Below are 20,005 nucleotides of genomic sequence, written 5' to 3'. Positions count from 1 at the left end.
TTAGTGACTGATGGTCTTTCAACGAGCACAAAGGAACTTCCTCTATAAACAAAGGTTGGGTGCACAAATATTGCTCACGCTTTACTTTCTGCCTCAGACATATGAACATATGCTAGCAGACAAACATGTGAACACATCTACTCACTTTAATTGTACTATTTTCCATATTTACAATTAATTAGGAGGCTAAACGACAAATGGTATTTTTAAAAATATCTTCTTTTGGGTTCAACAAAAGAGGGAATAAAAATCAAACAAAGAAGTAAATGCTGGTTTTTGGGTGAACTATCCCCTCAAAATCCCCTTGATTTAACTTTTTTTTTTTTTTTCAAAGAACACAGCTAAAATGTATCGCAGCAAAGTATTACGCAGCACAACTGACATTGATAACCACTTTATTAGGTACACCTTGCACTCTGGTTGCACTCTTATTTGTCTTCAGATGGTGAGCAACAATCCTCAGTATGTGGCTTTCTAATGATGCTTAAATGGTACTAAAGGGCACAAAGTGTACTGAGAAAATATTCCCCAAAACATCACACCAACAGCAGCATGAACTGCTGACACATGGCTGGAGAGATTCATGTTGTTTACAACCAATTCTGACCCAACCATCTAAATTCAGACTAATTTTTTGTTCCTCATTTAAAAAAATCTGTTGGTAAAAGAGCTGTTTAAGGGTCAAATAGAGAATATGGGAATAATTTACCTGCTAACATTTGATCCATTGCATCATTTAAGGTGTTTAAGCAAACTTTGCTGTCATATTTACTTTGGACTGTTTTTTGGTAAGGATTCTGTTGTTTAACATTTTTTTTTGTACTATGAATATGTATGTATAGTACTTCCCCCTTTGTTAAAGTTTTTATATTTTGTTGTTTGCTGTTGTTCCTTGGATGCTATGTAATATATGTTTTGTTTCTGTCTTCTTGTGTTATTATTATGTGATTACGATTAATTGCGGTACCCCATTGAAAATAAGATAAAACATCTCAAGGGGTTAATCCTAACGAATAAATACAAAATACAAATGTTGCAGCAGACGAACTAAAAACTTACATGACCAGGAAAACATTTTCAAATATTAATAGCACAATCGTGGTCTTCTTCTGCTCCTGTAGCTCATCTGCTTCAAGGTTTGATGTGTTGTGTGTTCAGAAATTTGCCCATCAACAAGACATTTCACCCTAAGAGCTGACACTCACTAGATATTTTAACCACTCTTTTAAACTTTGGAGATGGTTAATTCAATAAAATCCCAGTATATTAGCCAGTATTTGGCATTTAAAAAATGCTAAAAAGTAACAAAATCATCTTTCTTCTTCAGTCTGATGCTCAGTTTAAACTTCATCAGATCTTCTTGACCATGTATGCATGCCTAATGCATTGAGTTGCGGTCATGTGATTTGCTGATTAGATTTTTCCATCAATTAGCAGCTGAAAAGTTGTACCTAATAAAGTGGCCAGTGAGTGCATATTCTTTTAACTCTTTCAATTGTTACTTTATATTTTAACAATTTAACCCAATTTTGGACCAAACAAACGAAGCCTTGGTGAGCATAGGCATCTTCAAAACATTAAAATATCTCCCTCCATCTATTCAACGCTAACTTTGAGAAAATTTGCTTAAATAATGAATAATGAATCTAATTAAATAATGAAAAACATATAATATATCGTCTACAGAAATGTTTTATTGTCGAGTCCAACCAAATGTGTATGAGACGCTGTCATCAAAACTAAAACGTCAAATCTTAAACTGACGAGCAGGGTACGAATTATACAACGAACATCAGAAGGGGTCAACTTTTTTGGTAATGTTAGTTTGTGTAATGCATGCTTTAGTCAACCAAATTTACATATTTACTTCAATAAAATCTAATTTATTAACTCAAGTCTTCAGTGTTTTGAGGGATATTGGGTGTATTGTGACCTGAAGTAACCTCTGATTGTCTGTTTCAGCAGATGTGGGATTCTCAACGGCAATCTATTTTTGATAAAAAAACAAACAGTGAAACATTAGGATTCCTGTGCCAATAAATGGATAACCATGAAAGTGCGAGTAGGTGCCTATTAAAATACAAACTATGCATTTAACTTGACTAAACTTTTAGGCTACATGTAGATACAAACGCCCATTTTACAAAAAAAATGTCTTGTGAACACTTATGGCGTCTATCGGTGCTCTAGATTTGACCGATTTAGACTAGGGCTTCACAATATATCCTTTCTATATCGATATCGCAATGTGATCATTCGTAATAATCACGTCGCAGAACATGCAATGTAGAGCCTGGACTATATGACTGTATGGGGTCTTTTAAAGCATTTAGGCATGAGAAATTGTACCGCGTTTTTTAAATTTTTTTAATTAATAATGATTAATTTTATTGAATTGTTTATATACTGACCATGCAGTGTTATTTTTCATTCAATTACTGTATGCCTGGATACAGTTCGACTGCTCAGAAAACAATCAAATGCTGTTCATTTAATTTGTATCCATTTCTTTATTGAATTTATCTATGCTTATAGATTGTTTTTATTATACTTTGTGCAGATGCACTCCCCTACAGAATCATCCCAATCAATCTAAAACTATAAAATTCTTTCCAAATAGTTATTCATGTCATCTAGTGAAACTGTACACGTATCGCAATATGTAAATCGCAGAATAAAAAAAAAAAGTTTTCCCAATATTGTGCAGCAACTGAATGAAGTTCTCACATATACTGCATGGCACGATTATGCATTCAAAATGGTATGAACCATCATAGGGGTGGTCAAAATGTATAAGTTTATCTAATATTTTAATTATTAATATTTTTACGATCTCACTAAACTATTTCTCACAATTTAAAGAGTTGACCAGCTATGGCTGGGCTATTAACTGAAAAAGTAATCGAAATTGACATTCAGAATGTATAATAGGTCTAATTAACTCAGGTACATTTTTTCAATTACTTTTCCTATCGCGTGTGGAGTTACGTGAACTCACTTTGTTTTTACCTCTGCATCGAGCACACGCATATGGTCCAGCGCAGCCTTCAAGTGGTCGCATAGCCCTTGCCGTGGCTGAAGAGCACCTCTCAAATAAATTTAACTATATGTCGTGATGACGAGTAGCGTCAAACTCTGTGATTGATCGGCTTGGTAGCGGTGACGAGTTTGGACGGCGCTGAAAGCCACGGGAGAGTAGCGAGCCTGTCGAACATTTACAAGTGTGAAGTCCCATGGAGGCTTCAGTAGGAAAATGTTGTTTTGTGTTTACTTTATGATTTAAGTGGTTGCATGTCCACGTAGGACGTTGAACGTTTCAAGTAGGATGATGGACCCATTCTTGAGCATTCCTTTGCACTATATTGACGATGATTGGAAGCTGTGCCAGAGATGCCTTGAGACGGCATATTTTCCATTACATTATAATTATTATTTACATTAAAATATTTGTTTACAGAAAATGCAAGAACTGTTTAAAATATTATTTACTGGATACACAGGAGTTATTTTATTTAGAAAAGATACTGCTTATTTTCTACTTTTAATATGAAAAACATTGAAAATAATTTACTTTGTTTTCAAAAGTGCAGGTTATTTATTTCCACTTTTTTATAAGCAAAAAGTGACTGTTGGTTTAAGGCGATGAGGCGACAGTGGCGCAGTAAGTAGTGCTGTCGCCTCACAGCAAGAAGGTCGTTTCTGTTCACCCTGCGTTCGCGTGGGTTTCCTCCGGGTGCTCTGGTTTCCCCCACAGTCCAAAGACATGCGGTACAGCTGAATTGGGTAGGCTAAATTGTCCGTAGTGTATGAGTGTATGTGTGAATGAGTGTGTGTGTGGATGTTTCCCAGAGATGGTTTGCAGCTGGTAGGGCATCCGCTGCATAAAAACGCGCTGGATAAGTTGGCGGTTCATTCCGCTGTGGTGACCCCGGATTAATAAAGGGACTAAGCCGAAAACGAATGAATGAATGTTCAACGATGATGTTACAATGTAATAACAATGTAATGTATAATGTAATAACTAATAATGGATAGTAGATAGTGTGTGTTTCCTTTAATTATTTTAAAATAATGCACTCTTCATTCAGAAATCCCTCACTTGTAATATGTGAGCATATTTACTGTACAAAACTTGTCAGTGAAGTATGAGGGCAAATTTAAAAAAAAGAATAAAATAAAATAATTGTTCATTAATCGAGTTAAAATGTTCAATTAATGGAGATTTAGATTTTAGGCCAATTCGCCCAGCCCTATGACCACCCCATACATCTTGTTTGGATGTCCTTCATGGTGGATGTAAAAGTAGACACACTAACTTCCTTTACTTTTAAAAGCCCACCTTACTGTAGATAGCTACATAAAATGTCCACTGCAGATGGCACATCAGTGCACATACATTATTGGTTATGTATCCTCACATTACATCCCCAGAGTACACTAAAACCCTATTCGGTGTTTACTCAGCAGCCTTATCAGCTCTGGGAACAGGTACCACTCGCCACCACAGTTAACTTTGATTGGTCAAAGATGACTAACAACACACTAAATGGATCATTTAAAAGGAAAGAAAACATGGATGACTGTCCAGAACAAACAGGCAAGTATTTATTGATCCTTGATGATCGATAACCCTGCCTGCACTGGTTAGTTATTGCTACAGTTTTTAATGACTGCTGGCATAGATTAACCTTCTAAAATTACACAGTGTTATCAAGATCTGCTGGCGATAATGAGCCTGTGGTTAGCTATGAGGGAGGAGACAGTAGGAAACAGCTGTGCGCATTCCCCGCCTAGGCTATTTGCCTTTATTTGTGTGAGCTCTGAATGAACCACGGCTATTAGCGCCTCCAGTTTTCCCTGGGCCGTGATAGCACTCCATTTAATGCTGAGATTTGTTTCTCACCTCATGGCCCATATTGGCGTACTGGTTTAAAAGCAGCAGAGCGACGCCTTTCTGTTTCTAAATAAGCCATTCTGGGGATTAGAAACTGTGCTGGATGTGTGAGTGCCTGGTTGTAAGAGGAAACCTGCGAATTATCCATCCTCAAACACATTAGTGACATTTCGTTTCAGTAAATTAGCCTACCTGATGACAGGTGAGGATGAGCGCGGACCATACAAAAATCCCTGATAGGGCTTGAGCTGTGGCCGTGTTGAGGAAGATCTGGTCATCTGCCACGACTTCAGTTCCATTAGCAGACCTGATCACGGTCTTGTTCAACAAGTCTGTGTTATTTGACAGCAGGGAGTATGAAGGCAAGGGGGCATTGTCCATGTTTTTGTCTGAACTTGCTGACAGAATTCTGAGAGTAGTTTCATTCATCTGTGAAGAAGAAAATTTGCAAATAAAACATTATTTTATGTATTTTAAATTCAAATATTCATAGAAATTGCATCATCTAAGAATTACAAATTTTACATATTTTAATATCTTCCATTTTACACCAGTAAGATTTAAAAAACAGTAAGATTTAAAAATAATAATAAATAAATAATAATAAAATAATAAATAAATAAATAAATAAATAAATATATATATATATATATATATATATATATATATATATATATATATATATATATATATATATATATATATATATATATATATAAATATATATATATATAAAACATGTGCACACCAAGGCTAAATTTTTTGTAAATAAAAAAAAAAGTCCACATTACTAAAATATCATTTAAAAAAAACAATATTGTAAAACGTAATAATTTAGATCTACTACTTTATTCCATTATAACTTTTTTAGTATTAATAATACTTTAAATATATTACATATTTAATTTATTTTTTCAAATCAGAAAACATTTTATTATATATTTTTTTATATTTTTATGACCTTTTATACAGTATGAAGCAATGAATGAAAATAATAAATAATTATAATTATAAAAAATATATATTATTTGCTTGAAAAAATATATTTATAAAATCATAAATCATCCAAACTACTAAACTCTTGTGTGTATAAATATATAATAATAATACAATATGAACTACAACCTATTTATAAATACCGCATTATTTCTTTATTTACGCTGTCTTTTTTTATGAATACAGCTTAACAAAAATATACATGGGAAATATAATTGCTCATTATTTCTTTTTAAAACAATGTTTCCTAATTAAATAAAGCCAATGGCATAGTCATTAAAATAGACAACTTCTTTTAACATAATATACTGTTTTATGAATATTACTATGATATTTTGAGTGAAACTGGATGACATGTTGATCTTTAATAAAAGTGCATTAATGTTAGGTAGCATTTTACAGTATAGCTAAAATATGCCTTTAAAAAACCTGAAAATGAACAATAGTTTTAATACAAACAAAATAAAAGCATGTTTCTTGTAAAACCATGGTTTTGCTATAGTAGAACATGGTATTTGTAGTAAAACGATTCTAACAGTTACAGTTTTACTATAATAAACTCATGGTTAATTAAGAGTTTGTGTTCAACCTTAAATAAACTGACTATTTAAGTCAAGTCTATTTAAAACTGTTTAAGTCAAACGGTTTGCTGTAACGTTAACAAAAGACAAGACATGTTTACTTACCCTGATACTGTATCAACACGTGAAGAGATGATTGCGATCAGACTCAACCGTATTAAAATTCAAACAAACGTCACTTTTACTTTAAACATCGCGGTGGGACTAAAATACTTCATATATTGCACTATTTATAGTCTATATAAGTATCAGAACACAAATTGCAAGTTAGCCATAGGTAGAGTCGGCCCGCGACGACACTTCCTCGTTATTACTATGACAGGTCTGACGGACGTCACTCAGCTCGATGGAAACAGACGGAAACAGATGACCTGACGGATGGTGATGAAAATCCCGAAGCGATGGTGTACAGGGTCAGTTTTTCCAAAAGCCTTTTCGCGATTCCACACAAAATAATCCCACAAGTCGGTTTCAAATTAGGGCAGGTGTACGTACTTCGCAACAACACAACAGCACACCCAGGTCATGTGACCTTGAGACTTTAGTCTTTTGGTCACGTGACATGACAGTCAGAGGCTGCACCTGTTGCTCAAAGGTACACGCAGTGTCTCTTTACACGCTTACACATTACAGTCTATTAGGAATGATGTAGATCTAGTTCAGGTAAATTAGTGGACCATTTTTAAACTTTGACAGAAGTAGAGCCCGGATATCACTATAAATATACACTATAAATATTAGTGATTTGGGGGCCCTAAGCAATTCCAGCCATGGGGCAGAACAGTCCTGCTATAGACCCTTTGCATTTTTATTTATTTGTTTAACTGTGTTATATATATATATATATATATATATATATATATATATATATATATATATATATATATATATATATATATATATATTTATATATATATATATATATATATATATATATATATATATATATATATATATATATTTATTTATATATATATATATTATATATATATATATATATATATATATATATATATATATATATATATATATATATATATATATATATATATATATATATATATATATCACAATCTTGTTTTCAACATTTGTATCTTAGTGGAATCTCTGTTTTAAATTATTTGTTTTCTTAAAATGAAAACTTCACAAAATATGATTTGACTGCTGGACCGCTCCAGTGATTAGGGATATTTCCACAAATGTAACAATTACGCTAACATTTTATTTTAGTTAAACCCTCACCATACAAAATATAGAGAACTATAATGTTTACTTCAAGGTATTTATTGGGGGCCCCCAGATTATCTTGGTCCCGAACTGGCCGCTTACCTCGCTTAATGGTTAAATCCACCAATGAATACAGGATTGGTTTGTTTTAAATAACTAAATAAATTACATTTTAAATAATGACTTAATAAACCTAGACCTGTTGAGAAGTTAATTTATGGTTTAAAGTTTTAAAGCTATTATCCTGCAAACCCCCTCACAACTAATTTGTTTTTATTTTTTTATTTTAAAAATGAAATGAATGAAATTGAAATAAAAATGTCCTTTCTAAACCTGTTTAAGTTTCTTCTGATAACCGTTGACTTAAGAAGTGTTTTTCTCATCATACCACTGTGGAGTTTAACTTCTAAAAATTTGAAACAACTTGAAGCTTATAATATTGTCATTTACTTAATAGCTGAGGCCTGCTGCACAAAGCCAGTTTGACTTTTTTACCCAGGTAAGTACATGTTTAGTTTAAGTAAGTTTTAATTCTGGGATTAAAAAAAAAACAGTAAACCCAAAACTGACCAATCGGCTGTGAGTTAAGTGACATATATATATCTAGTTTAACAAAGCCACTTCCAGTCCCAGAGCATCATTTTTTTGCTCCAAATTAAAACCTATTACCCTAAAGTGAATCACAATTCGCTTTTGTTGCTAATTAATTTATTTTATATAAATTAAAATTATTTGTACATCATATTATATAATCAAGTAGTTTCAAATTGTTAATTGATAATATTTGCTTCAGGTTAATATTTACGTTTAAAAATATTCACAAATTTGCTTCAATATATGAAGTCATGCAGCAATATTAAAATCTATTGATTGAACTACATTGATGTTAGCTAACAGAAAATTTTTATATAAAGTGTTGTGAAACCACTTAATCTGATATTAACCGACTAGCTGGCTAGCCAGCAAATTTCACTGTAGTTTGCACCTAGTCTAGTACTCTACTTTAGGTACTATGAATGTAGCTCACCTTAGCTGCTCCATAATATCATGGCAACAAAGAGTCAAGCTGCCTTCATGCTAGCTAAAACCAAGGATTGGTGCAAAAATAAACTGAAATTAAACTAGCCAGCTGATCCAATTTCATGGGCCCATTTGAATTTGTTTTGGTTTTGCCAACCCGAATTTGTTCAGCTCATTTTTATAATATTTTAGTACTTTTGAGATAATATTGTAGTTGCTGTTGATAATAGATTTGGACAAATTAATAAATAAAGAAAATGTTATTTTAATAAATACTTAAAAGACCTAGACCTGTTGAGAAGTTAATTTAAGGTTTATTTATTTTAAAACACAATGTTTGTAGGGACAGTGAAATAGGTGTTTTTCTTTATGCTACTGTGGAGTTTGGCTATCCAGCTAATCCAGCTTTCTAGGGTTGTTTAAATTTGTCAACCCAGAGTTTGTTCAGCTCCTTTTTGTTATATTTTAGTAACTGAGACAAAATTGTAGTTGCTGCTGGTAATAGTTGATTTGAAAAAAAAAAAAATACAAAAAAGCTGTATAAAGTTTAAGTCAGAATTATTAGCCCCCCTTAAATTTTTCTCTTTTTAAAAAATATTTCCCAAATGATGTTTAACAGAGCAGGGAAATTTTCACAGTATGTCTGATAATATTTTTTCTTCTAGAGAAAGTCTTATTTCGGCTAGGATAAAAGCAGTTTTTATTTTTTTAAAAAGCATTTTACGGTCAATATAATTAGCCCCTTTAAGCTATATTTTTTCGATAATCTACAGAACAAACCATCGTTATACAATGACTTGCATAATTATCCCAACCAGCCTAGTTAACCTAATTAACCTAGTTAAGCCTTTAAATGTCACTTTAAGCTGTATAGAAGTGTCTTAAAAAATCTAGTCAAATATTATTTACTGTCATCATGGCAAAGATAAAATAAATCAGTTATTTGAAATTAGTCATTAAAACTATTATGTTTAGAAATGGGTTGAAAAAAAAAAATCTCTCTGTTAAACAGAAATTAGGGAAAAAAGTAAACAGGGAGCTAATAATTCAGGGGGGCTAATAATTCTAACTTCAACTGTGTGTGCATCGTGCCAGCTGACAATGGCACAATGTAAAGACTACAAATACACACCTGTGCACATTAAGCACTGTAAGCCACCATTGTTGTTTTGGTTCTCAAATAATATGCAAGGCAGCATCGTATTCGTAAATCTGCACTTCAAAAGTTTGTTTTCAGGCCCTCAAAAAATAGCCCTCTGTGTAAAAGTGACAGAAATAAATAAAATGTTTTCAGTTTGTATATTTATACTCAGTTTACATATTTAATTTTAGCTTATATTTATTTCATATAAAAAAAAAGTTAATTTTGGATTGTAACTTGTAAATTAAAATCTTACGGGGGGAAAATTTCAGTGAACACAATTCAATAACTGTTTAGCAGACAGTAAATGTGAGGCTAACATTGCAGGCCCTTTTCCAAATATTTTAGGACTGGTATGAAACATTTAAATGAGCACCGAAAAGTAATCAAAGATAAGAAAATATAAATTTATTCTCGTGACAAATTAAAGACATCCATTATTCTCTGGAAAACAGAAGTGAAACCGAACAGTGCTCTCACTTTTTACATTAAGATTAAAGTGTTCTGAGTAGTGTTCATGTATGCGCACTTAAGATCACCGTCTGTTCAAATATGCTGTAAAATCACTGAGGACAAGTCAAGATGATGTATAAATCGCACAGATACTCCAAAACAAAAATAGTGTGCACACCATGTGACCTCCTGTTTACCAAACCTGGCAGCTTTTGATCATATCTTTAACAGTTTTCATAGTTTCAGCACTGTTGTCTTTCAGTGAAAGGCCCAACAAGATTGGTCGGTTGCCTGATTCCTGTGAGACAAACGTTGCAACATTCTTGGCGTAGACGTGTGTAAGAGGCTGCAAAATAGACGGAAATGACAAGGTAAATAACAAACATGACATTATCTGTTACGTTGATAGTTATCCAACAGAAAGCACGCTTCAGTACCTCATCCTTCCCCAGCAGGACTCTGCTAGTGTACATTGGCACGCTGATGTCACCGGACCTCGTGTCAGGTGTTATGGACACAAGTGTGCCAATTTTACCGTACTGTGTCAGAACGATAAATATGTAGTTGCTGAATTCCGTGCAAACAACTTGAGTTTGGTTTCCGTTTATTGTTTTTTCTGCCTGTTTTGATCTGATAACTGGTTGAGGGGCCATTATTTTATTTCACCTGAAAATAAATAAGAGGAGACATCAAGCAAAATAATTATGAGATTCATATGATGATACGTATTAACAAATGAATTATTGAAGTAATAAGCAAATAGAAAGCTCTGCGGAAAGATTTAGCTTTGATGCTAATGCGGTGCTACTGCGCGACTAGGCCGCAAGACGTCGCGGCGTTCGGCTTATCGAACGCGGCGTGTAATCCAGGAAACACCGAGGCTCACAGTCTCTGAATCTTAGCCTTACAGATTGCTAAAAAAGCGCACATTTTCTTAAAAAGAACAGCGTACAGTTCGCGACAAGTTCTCACCTGTAGCTTATTGACTGTGGCTTGTAAACTATCCTGTTAAGTCGATGGAAATCAGTTTATTAACAACCCTCGGCGAACACGGAAACGTGGATGCTGTTCGTCTACGCATACGCAATGACAAGGGGAAAAGATGTTGAACGAGAGGAGGAGAGAGAGAGAGGAGAGACGGCATGTTGACGCTGTTGCATGGATGACAGTTTTATGTCATTGTATATTTTTATTTAATTAACATTAAATCGTACTTATTTTAGTACGTTGTATTATAATCACGGCAATCAAACATAAAGGGGAATGTACACTTTTTTTTCAGATAAGCAAAAAAAGATCAAACATGCATGCAGGACATTTATAACGTTACAAAGTTTGTTTACTTCAAATAAATGCTGTTCTTTTGAACAGTTTATTCATCAAAAGAAGTAAAATGGATTCCTCAAAATAGATGAAATAATGTTTTCTTAGTACCAAATACACATGATGTTAGAAGTATCATTTCACAGTTGCTGCTGAAAATACAATTTCATCATTTGTTTATTGATTGTTTATTTATTAATTAATTAATTAATTAATTTATTTATTTATAATGGCTTTTTCTGTAATAATGTCTGTTTGAATTTGTATTTTGACTTTATAACGCAGTCAGCATCAGTGCCTTAAATAATCAATACTTTTAAATGCAAATAGTTATATTAAATAAAAAAAGGATAGATGAGTGAGACAAGAAAAAATTAAATGAATTTTGTATGACATTTTTAACATTCACTCATTGTCATGTTCAAGAAACCAGTCTGAATGTATTCACGCTTAATGACATGGCGTGTTACAAGTAGCCATCAGAAAATGGATACACGGTCATAAAAAGATGAACATAGCCAGCAACAATACTCAGGTAGGCTGTGGCCTTGACACGATGCTGAATTGGCACAAATGGACCCAAAGTGTGCCAAGAAAATATCCCCCACACCATTACACCACCACCAGCAGCCTGAACTGTTGATACAAGGCAGGATGGATCCATGATTTCATGTTGTTGATGCCAAATTCTGACCCTATCATTTGAATGTTGCAGCAGAAATCAGACCAGGCAATGTTTTTCCAATCTTATATTGTCAAATTTTGGTGAGCCTGTATGAATTGTAGCCTAAGTTTCCTGTTTTTAGCTGACAGAAGTGGCACCCGTTGTGGTCTTCTGCTGCTATAGACCATCTGCCTCAAGGTTGGACGTGTTGTGAGTTCAGAGATGCTCTTCTGCATACCTCTGTTGTAACAAGTGGTTATTTGAGTTACTGCTGCCTTCCTATCAGCTCAAACCAGTCTGGCCATTCTCCTCTGACCGCTCGCATCAACAAGGCATTTGCGCCCACAGAACTGCTCACTGGATATTTTCTCTTTTTCAGACCATTCTCTGTAAACCCTAGACATGGTTGTGCGTGAAAATCCCAGTAGATCAGCAGTTTCTGAAATACTCAGGCCAGCCAGTCTGGCACCAACAACTATGCCACATTCAAAGTCACTTAATTCACCTTTCTTCCCCATTCTGATGCTCGGTTTGAACTGCAGCAGATCATCTTGACCATGTCTACATGCCTAAATTTATTGAGTTGCTGCCATGTGATTGGCTTATTAGAAATTTGCATTAACGAGCAGTTGGATGGGTGTACCTAATAAAGTGGCCGGTATGTGTATAATATTATTATTATTATTTTTACATTGCTTCAAATTACTTAGAATATCAGTAACACTTTGTTAAACTGTCTAATTAAACTTTAAACATCTAAAATCATTGGAGCAGAGATCAAGCTTAAATAAACCTCAATTAAACGTTAAAAGTTTGTTAATAATTTGTCTATTTATCATTTTAGAAATAATGCAATAACAAGTTATGACTAAATTATATCTGACTTACTGTTTACACTAAAACAGTATGCATATATAGGTGAAATTATTGCTGCAAGAGTAAATATTTTGATTAAGAAACATGTCCAGACAAACGAACAGACATGTAAATGTATTTGGAAATGTTTTGCGTTATCCTCTCTGTCCACCTGGGGCTGCCTGATTGCGTGTGGTTTTGTCTGGATAACTTTATCCTCTGGCTGCCTCGCCCCTGTCAGTGGATCTGGAGTGGATGTGTCATGCTTTTGCTGAGTCTAGTCCGTTTGACAGTGTGTGCCATGTTCACTGAGGCTGCGCTTTGTGTTCCAGACTGTAGCGACTCTGGCAGACTTATCCTGAAGCCTTTGAGCCTTACATCTGCCTGAAAGAAGTTGCCATCTTTGCACTTTCGTCACAAGGTTGACTGGAAGTGCCAAAGCTCTCTCTCTCCCCTCTCTCTCTCTCTCTCTCTCTCTCTCTCTCTCTCTCTCTCTCTCTCTCTCTCTAACAGACCATCTGGATAGAGCAGGTGAATGGAGGATTAGTTTTATGAAATGTCATTTAAAATGTCACCAATTCACATCAACATACTCACTTGTTTTAGAGTTAAATCTTCAATGCAGTATCGGGTCTGTTATTATTATAGATTCATTTTCAGCAGCTATGCATAGTTTTGGTCTGTTATTGGAACCAAGGCTAAATTTAGGTGTGAATTAGCATAGAATTTTGGTTACAGCTTAATTTACTAATCTTATACCACTTTGTTGAGGATTGGAAACTTAATTTGAGACTGATATCCATGCAAAGGTAATTAATGAGCCTCTGAATGTGTAACATCAACACTGAGCACACGAGCACACACAAAATACGACACATACAAATCTGAAAAAGACTAAATTAACAGGCAAATTACTGCTTATTCATGTTAGCGATGATTGAGTAATGCTGGGATCATTATGCACAATTTTGAGTCATGAGATCATGTTCTACAACTTGGGTACTATTTAGTTCCTCTTGTGCATGTTCCACACAATTGACCAGCCTATGATGAAAGAAAAGAAAAGAAAAGGAGATTATTCAGAATCAGAAAGAGCTTTATTGCCAGGTATGTTCACACATACGAGGAATTTGTTTTCATGACAGAGCTTCTACAATGCAACAGGATTACAGAGACAGGACAAAAAACAGATAATAAATATATTTAAAAAATAAAAGTAAGTAGTGAGTGCAAATATACAGATTGACAATCGTATGTACTGGTATATTACTATATACAACATTATTTGTGCAGCTGTTATGTGCAAATTGGCATGTAAAATGTGTTGTTAAATAAGTGTATATGTGTATAAAAGTGTATAGCAAGTAGTGATGTTGGCTCCACAATTATTATCATCAAGTGTTCATGAGATGGATTGCCTGAGGGAAGAAACTGTTTCTGTGTCGGGCTGTTCTGGTGTGCAGTGCTCTGTAGTGTCGACCAGAAGGTGAAAGTTTAAAAGGCAGTGTGCTGGGCGTGAGGGGTCCAGAGTGATTTTGGCAGCCCTTCTGCTCGCTCTGGATAAGTACAGATCTTGGAGAGTAGGGAGGGTTGTACCAATGATTTACTCAGAAAGTAGTCAAGAATGATAGTCCTGTCAAAAATAGTAACCATCAAGAAGCTTACGAAGTTGTCTGTGCTAATCTTCGGTAAAAATTAAGTTCTGTTGTAGGTCTATGACTATAAACTTTCCATTGCCGTGTATCTTGGTCTGAGTTGGCTGTGGGGCATCACTGATGCTGTAATTAAGCACATTACACAGTGCAGTGTACACTTGGGTCCTAGACAGATCCAGATAAAAAAGCATACTAAATTTCACAGTCATAGTTGGTTCACACCTGTCAGAGTACATCTTTAATAATGCACACTACGCAATTGTCCCTCACATCAACAAGTATGATTGACAACTGTTGACAAGTGAAAACTGTGGTGTGTAGATGGCATGAGAAAAGTACACATAATGTGAGGTTTGGTGTACACACTACACAAATTTGGTATGTTAAAAACCCAAGATCACTGACAATGCAGGGCTTTTTGTGGCCACTAATTCTTGTGTTGATCTAATCCAGCCAAACACAGTAAAAAGAGTATGAAACAAATAATCTTTTAATCTTTTGTAATTTTGAGTTGAACATCTTCCATGGCCTGCACAGTCACCAGATCCGAATATTATTGAGCCACTTTGGGGTGTTTTGGAAGAGCGAGTCAGGAAATGTTTTCCTCCACCAGCATAACATAGTGACCTGGCAACAATTTAGCAAGAAGAATGGCTTCAAGCCCCTATGGCCATTGTGCAAGGCTTGTATCTGTCATTTTCTAAGCAAATTGAGGCTGTATTGGCTGCAAAAAAGCAGGCCATACACCATAGGTGTTTCAGTTTCATTGTCCAACCTCTGTGAGTATATATTATAACTTAAAAGTGCAGTAAGTGATTTTTGGGAAATGCTTTTGGCCACAGTGTCGGATTGATACCCAAAACACACTTGCAGTCAATCAGAAATAAGTGTGTGCGTGTCTAGTAGCAATGAGGAGAAATCAAAAAGGGGAGAGGTCCTGTTAAATTTTGGGGGTGTTTGTTTTGTACTTTCAAATACCAACATAATGTTAGGTCACGGGGGTTACAATGTAACCTGCTCACTCAATGTTTATGTTCATAAATATTTATATTATTTGCAAATTAATACCCTCATGTGGAACTCTGCATCTCATTTTGTGGCTGTAACTGTCCACCGGAGGTCACATTTTGGTCATGAACTTCATACTTTGAGACCCTTCCTGACTGACTGAACGAAATGCACTGTTTACCAGCAAGGCAACCTGTGGTGCTGAAATATAATTGGCTAAACTGGCATTGGGTGGGTCAAAGGAACCAAAACAAAGACAGCCTTTCCGGCACGTAACTCACATTTTTAAATTATAATGTCTCACTTCAGCATTGTTTTTCAAATAAACAAGTATGTTCACTTAGCATGTTTGTTAAATCTGCAAACATATTGTGGTATTTTTATGCTTCAGAAGAGTCAAAAACTTACATACAGCACCTTTAACATAGATAGTTTTAATCACACCCATCCTATCAAATGTGAACATATCCTTAATATCCCATCAGGCAGTAGAGAATTTGTGTCAGTGTCAATGAAATGACACAACTTATGCCGATGCTGTAAAATGGCAGATGGGGTGGACCATTACAATGTGGCCATGTCATTGGCCTATGAACATTTCCTGCTTGTTATCAAACTATTTCATAACTGTAACAAGAGAAATCTCAATCCTAACTTAATTTTAAAACAGCTGTTATAACATTATTTATTAATATGTGGCTCTTTTTGGATTCTTATAAGCTATAGATATTAAAACTGTGAAACAGGAAATACATTGGGACCACTGTTTTTGTTTACATCCCTTGAAATGGTCCTGATGACATAGAACATTCTAGAGACATTTAAAGGAACACTTTTGTATTTATTTATTTGACAATAGGCTCATTTTACAACTCCTATATAAACAACTGTGCTTAACTATTTTTAAATCCATTCAGCTGATCTTTAGGTCTGGTGGGAGCACTTTTAGCTTAGCTTAGCTTAGCATAAATCATTGAATCAGATTAGACCCTTTGTATCTCACTCAAACAAAAAAACATCCATAATTTTCTTATTTAAAGCTTGACTCTTGTGTTGTTACATACTAAGACCAACTGAAAATAAAAAAAAGGTTGTGGATAGCCAGCACAAGTGCTGATTTTACTCTGTAGGCTAATGAAATCTTTCTCAATCGCTGCAAGGTCTCTGATTTTCTCGGCATGGTCTTGTACTGAATGGATTTAACAACTGTATCATCAATTGTTCTGTCGTAAAACAAACAGTCTAGAGCGATGTTTATATTATATATTCCGTGATATTTTGCAATCATGTAAAGTGAAACCTTTTTGCCAAAACAAATGTCAAATGTAGCATTTTTCCTCTAAAGCACCATTAAGTAATCACTCTCAGCTGTTAACATTAGGTAAAATGGGCACGCATGCTATAAACATGCTGTGAAGTGATTTGCTCTTCAAAGTGCTATAAAGAGGCGCCAATCAGAAGCATGATGGGCTTTTTTGTGCTCCAGAGGTAGAGGGAGAAATGAGGATGGAGCAGCAAAATGCCTATCATGACTGATAAAAGAAAAGAACAAGCAGGTTCATTGTTCATGAACACCTCCCACAGAAGAGGACTATCGTTTTAATATCTTTTTAATGTTCTGCAGGAAATATGCATGTCATTTGGGTTCTTTCAGTTCCCGGAGCAGGAAGATAAGTCTGATTGGCTGGCAGAATTTAATTAGAGGTTCATTTTATCCTCGGTGTAAGTCCACACATTTTGCCACATACCTATACTCTTTTGTTCCCAATCCCTTTCATTTTAGTTCTGGCTTCTAATGAGGACAGGATTATACAGGTTTGATGGACATCCATTATTCAGGTTGGGAGACTTGACTTCAAATGTGATAATTAAGGTTTTTGTTTTCATTCATGTCCTGAGTAATTATTCACATTGATTTGACACAAAAAAAACTCCCTACAGTTATCGAATGAAGTAGTAGAGTAGTTCAAACGAAAATAAAATTCTGACATTACTTATTCACTTTCATTATATTGTTTCAAATTCAAATGTTGTGTGTGTGTGCGGAAACTTATTAATATGTGGAAATACAATAGAGAGCAACTTTCACGAAGTCTACAATTTTCTTCGGTTTCGAAAGTTACTAGTCCTATTTGGAATTACCTGTAAGCATATTTCATGAGTAAAATATATTGCACCATATAAAATACTTAAAGGGCACGAGTGATGAAAGTCATCTTTTGTAAGCTGTTTGGACAGAATTGTGTGTAGCTATAGTGTGTCCTCCATCATATTGGGGTGATATACAGACAATAAATCCTTTTTTTTTTTCCACATGTTCTGACATTAAAATAGGATCCAAATTCCTCCCATTTTGAAGCCCACTGCAACGTGTGATGTAGGAGTGCAGTTTCCCCACCCACCGAATAGATTGACAGTTGCGTATTGTCTCCATAGAAACGCGTATAATCATATCAACAGAACTTGCGCAAAGCAAATGGGATTAAAAGATCTGTTCAGCTCGCTGTGATCATCAGTCATAATCAAACGTAATTAAGAATGAGTTTTCAAAACGTTTTTAAAACAGTGCATGTTTGTAACGAATTTTACCGTCTTTATCACCACGGCCGTGTGTCAGTACAATTATAAAAGAAGACACTTCAATCCTGGTTTGTGGACATTAAATCAGCTTTATTTTATACATTAACATAACGGATATCCATACAGCAGTGTATATTAACGCGTACCCTGCACATTTGCCGTGCAAAAACAGTGCAAAGTTAAACGCGCCTGCTGTGTGTGTGTCCATTGTGTGTGTGCGTGAACATTGTAACGACATTACCTTGAATTAACTCCACAATACATCAAATAAACATCTTAAAATGTATCACTCTTATTTTGTTGGATATGTTGAACTTGTCAGGTAATAACCATGCTTTCTCCCATTGAATGCTGTCAGAAAAATTGGTCCAGAAAAATTTACATCTTGGGGAGGTATATACAGAGTAATGTACCAATCGTCTGACATGTCTGTTGTCAAGTTTTTTTTTTAATCAAAAAAACACACCCCATCCCAAAAAAGTTAGGCATAATTGTTTTCCTCTCATTAAAGTAAAGAAATGTTTTAAATAAATGCACTTAACTTAGTGACAAACTCTTTATAACACAATTGAAGGATTTTGCTGGCAGAGAAAAATTATACAATGTCATAAATTCTTCAAATTCCAGAATATTGCCGTCATTTTTAAATAAGTCCAATACAAAAACATTTCCTCTTTCAAGCCACCTATCAAAAAAAAAAAAAAAAAAGAAAGAAAAGAAAAGAGATTTCCCACGAATTAAGACATGTGGGGATAAATTGTGCATGTGACACAATTTCCAAGCAAGTATGTGAAAGTTAGATAGAGAAATTGGCAATTTAGGATAAAATTACATTTTAAAAGAAAGTCTAAGCCATCTAATTCATCAAATAAAACAATGGGAATATAGTGCCAAATTCAGTTCTAGAAAGAGACATATTTTTAACCAGTTAATTCTAAATGAGCTAATTAAATCTTTGAAATTTAAACCTCCAGTCCACCCTCTGAGAGCCTGTTAGATAAGACTGATTTCCTAATTTTATGGGATCTATTCTTCCATAAGTAATTTAATAACACTTTATTTACATCATCAGCAATTTTGTCACTGACATCGCAGAGCCATCGCAGTATAAACACAATGAGACAGCCCTTCAGCTTTGGATATAAGCACCCTGCCATAAATGGATATGTTACGTGGAAGCCATGAACTAAAGATAATTCTAGTTTTAAAAATTTTAGGTGAAAATTTCTGATTTTGACGAGATAATTTATCTTTAGTAATGTAAATCCCCAGGTACTAATGTCCTCTAATTGGCTAGTGATATATTTGAGAGACTAGTTATGTCCTGTAAGAGTCTAGTGATGACTTTGAGAGACTACTGATGTCCTCTAGTTGACTAGTGATATCTGTGAGAGACTAGTTATGTCCTGTGAGAGACTACTAATGTCCTCTTATTGGCTATTTATATCTGTGCGAGACTAGTTATGTCCTGTGAGATGATATCTGTGAGAGACTAGTTATGTCCTGTGAGATGATATCTGTGAGAGACTAGTTATGTCCTGTGAGAGTCTAGTGATGACTTTGAGAGACTACTGATGTCCTCTGATTGACTAGTGATTTCTGTGAGAG

General features: G+C 34.6%; 2 protein-coding genes across 2 annotated transcripts in view; both read right to left on the bottom strand.

The window, feature by feature from the left end:
- tmem184a (transmembrane protein 184a) overlaps positions 1 to 7,005 on the bottom strand; it is a 30,134-nt gene extending 23,129 nt beyond the window's left edge. Inside the window, exons 1-2 of the mRNA XM_056453930.1 lie at positions 6,577 to 7,005; positions 5,087 to 5,323 (exon numbers count right to left, since the gene is read on the bottom strand). Of these exons, the coding sequence (XP_056309905.1) occupies positions 5,087 to 5,323 (237 nt within the window). The 5' untranslated portion in view covers positions 6,577 to 7,005. The remainder of the gene's footprint in view (positions 1 to 5,086; positions 5,324 to 6,576) is intronic.
- A 3,240-nt stretch (positions 7,006 to 10,245) lies between these two features.
- Positions 10,246 to 11,420, bottom strand: psmg3 (proteasome (prosome, macropain) assembly chaperone 3). Its single transcript, XM_056451667.1, has 3 exons — positions 11,285 to 11,420; positions 10,750 to 10,978; positions 10,246 to 10,658 (listed from the first exon to the last, which is right to left on the bottom strand). The coding sequence occupies exons 2-3, from the start codon at positions 10,963 to 10,965 to the stop codon at positions 10,506 to 10,508; spliced, it is 369 nt and encodes a 122-aa protein (XP_056307642.1). The 5' UTR covers positions 10,966 to 10,978; positions 11,285 to 11,420; the 3' UTR covers positions 10,246 to 10,505.
- Between the last annotated feature and the right edge of the window lie 8,585 nt (positions 11,421 to 20,005).

Source organism: Danio aesculapii, chromosome 3, assembly GCF_903798145.1.
Source record: "Danio aesculapii chromosome 3, fDanAes4.1, whole genome shotgun sequence".
Taxonomy (NCBI): Eukaryota; Metazoa; Chordata; class Actinopteri; order Cypriniformes; family Danionidae; genus Danio; species Danio aesculapii.
This window is presented reverse-complemented; position numbering and strand designations above follow the sequence as displayed.

Bases quoted from the DNA above. Each gene is read 5' to 3' on its own strand.
- psmg3 (XM_056451667.1), bottom strand. From the start codon at position 10,965: ATGGCCCCTCAACCAGTTATCAGATCAAAACAGGCAGAAAAAACAATA. The intron at 10,659-10,749 runs GTACTGAAGCGT...TCTATTTTGCAG, and splicing joins TCCTGCTGGGGAAGGATGAG to CCTCTTACACACGTCTACGC.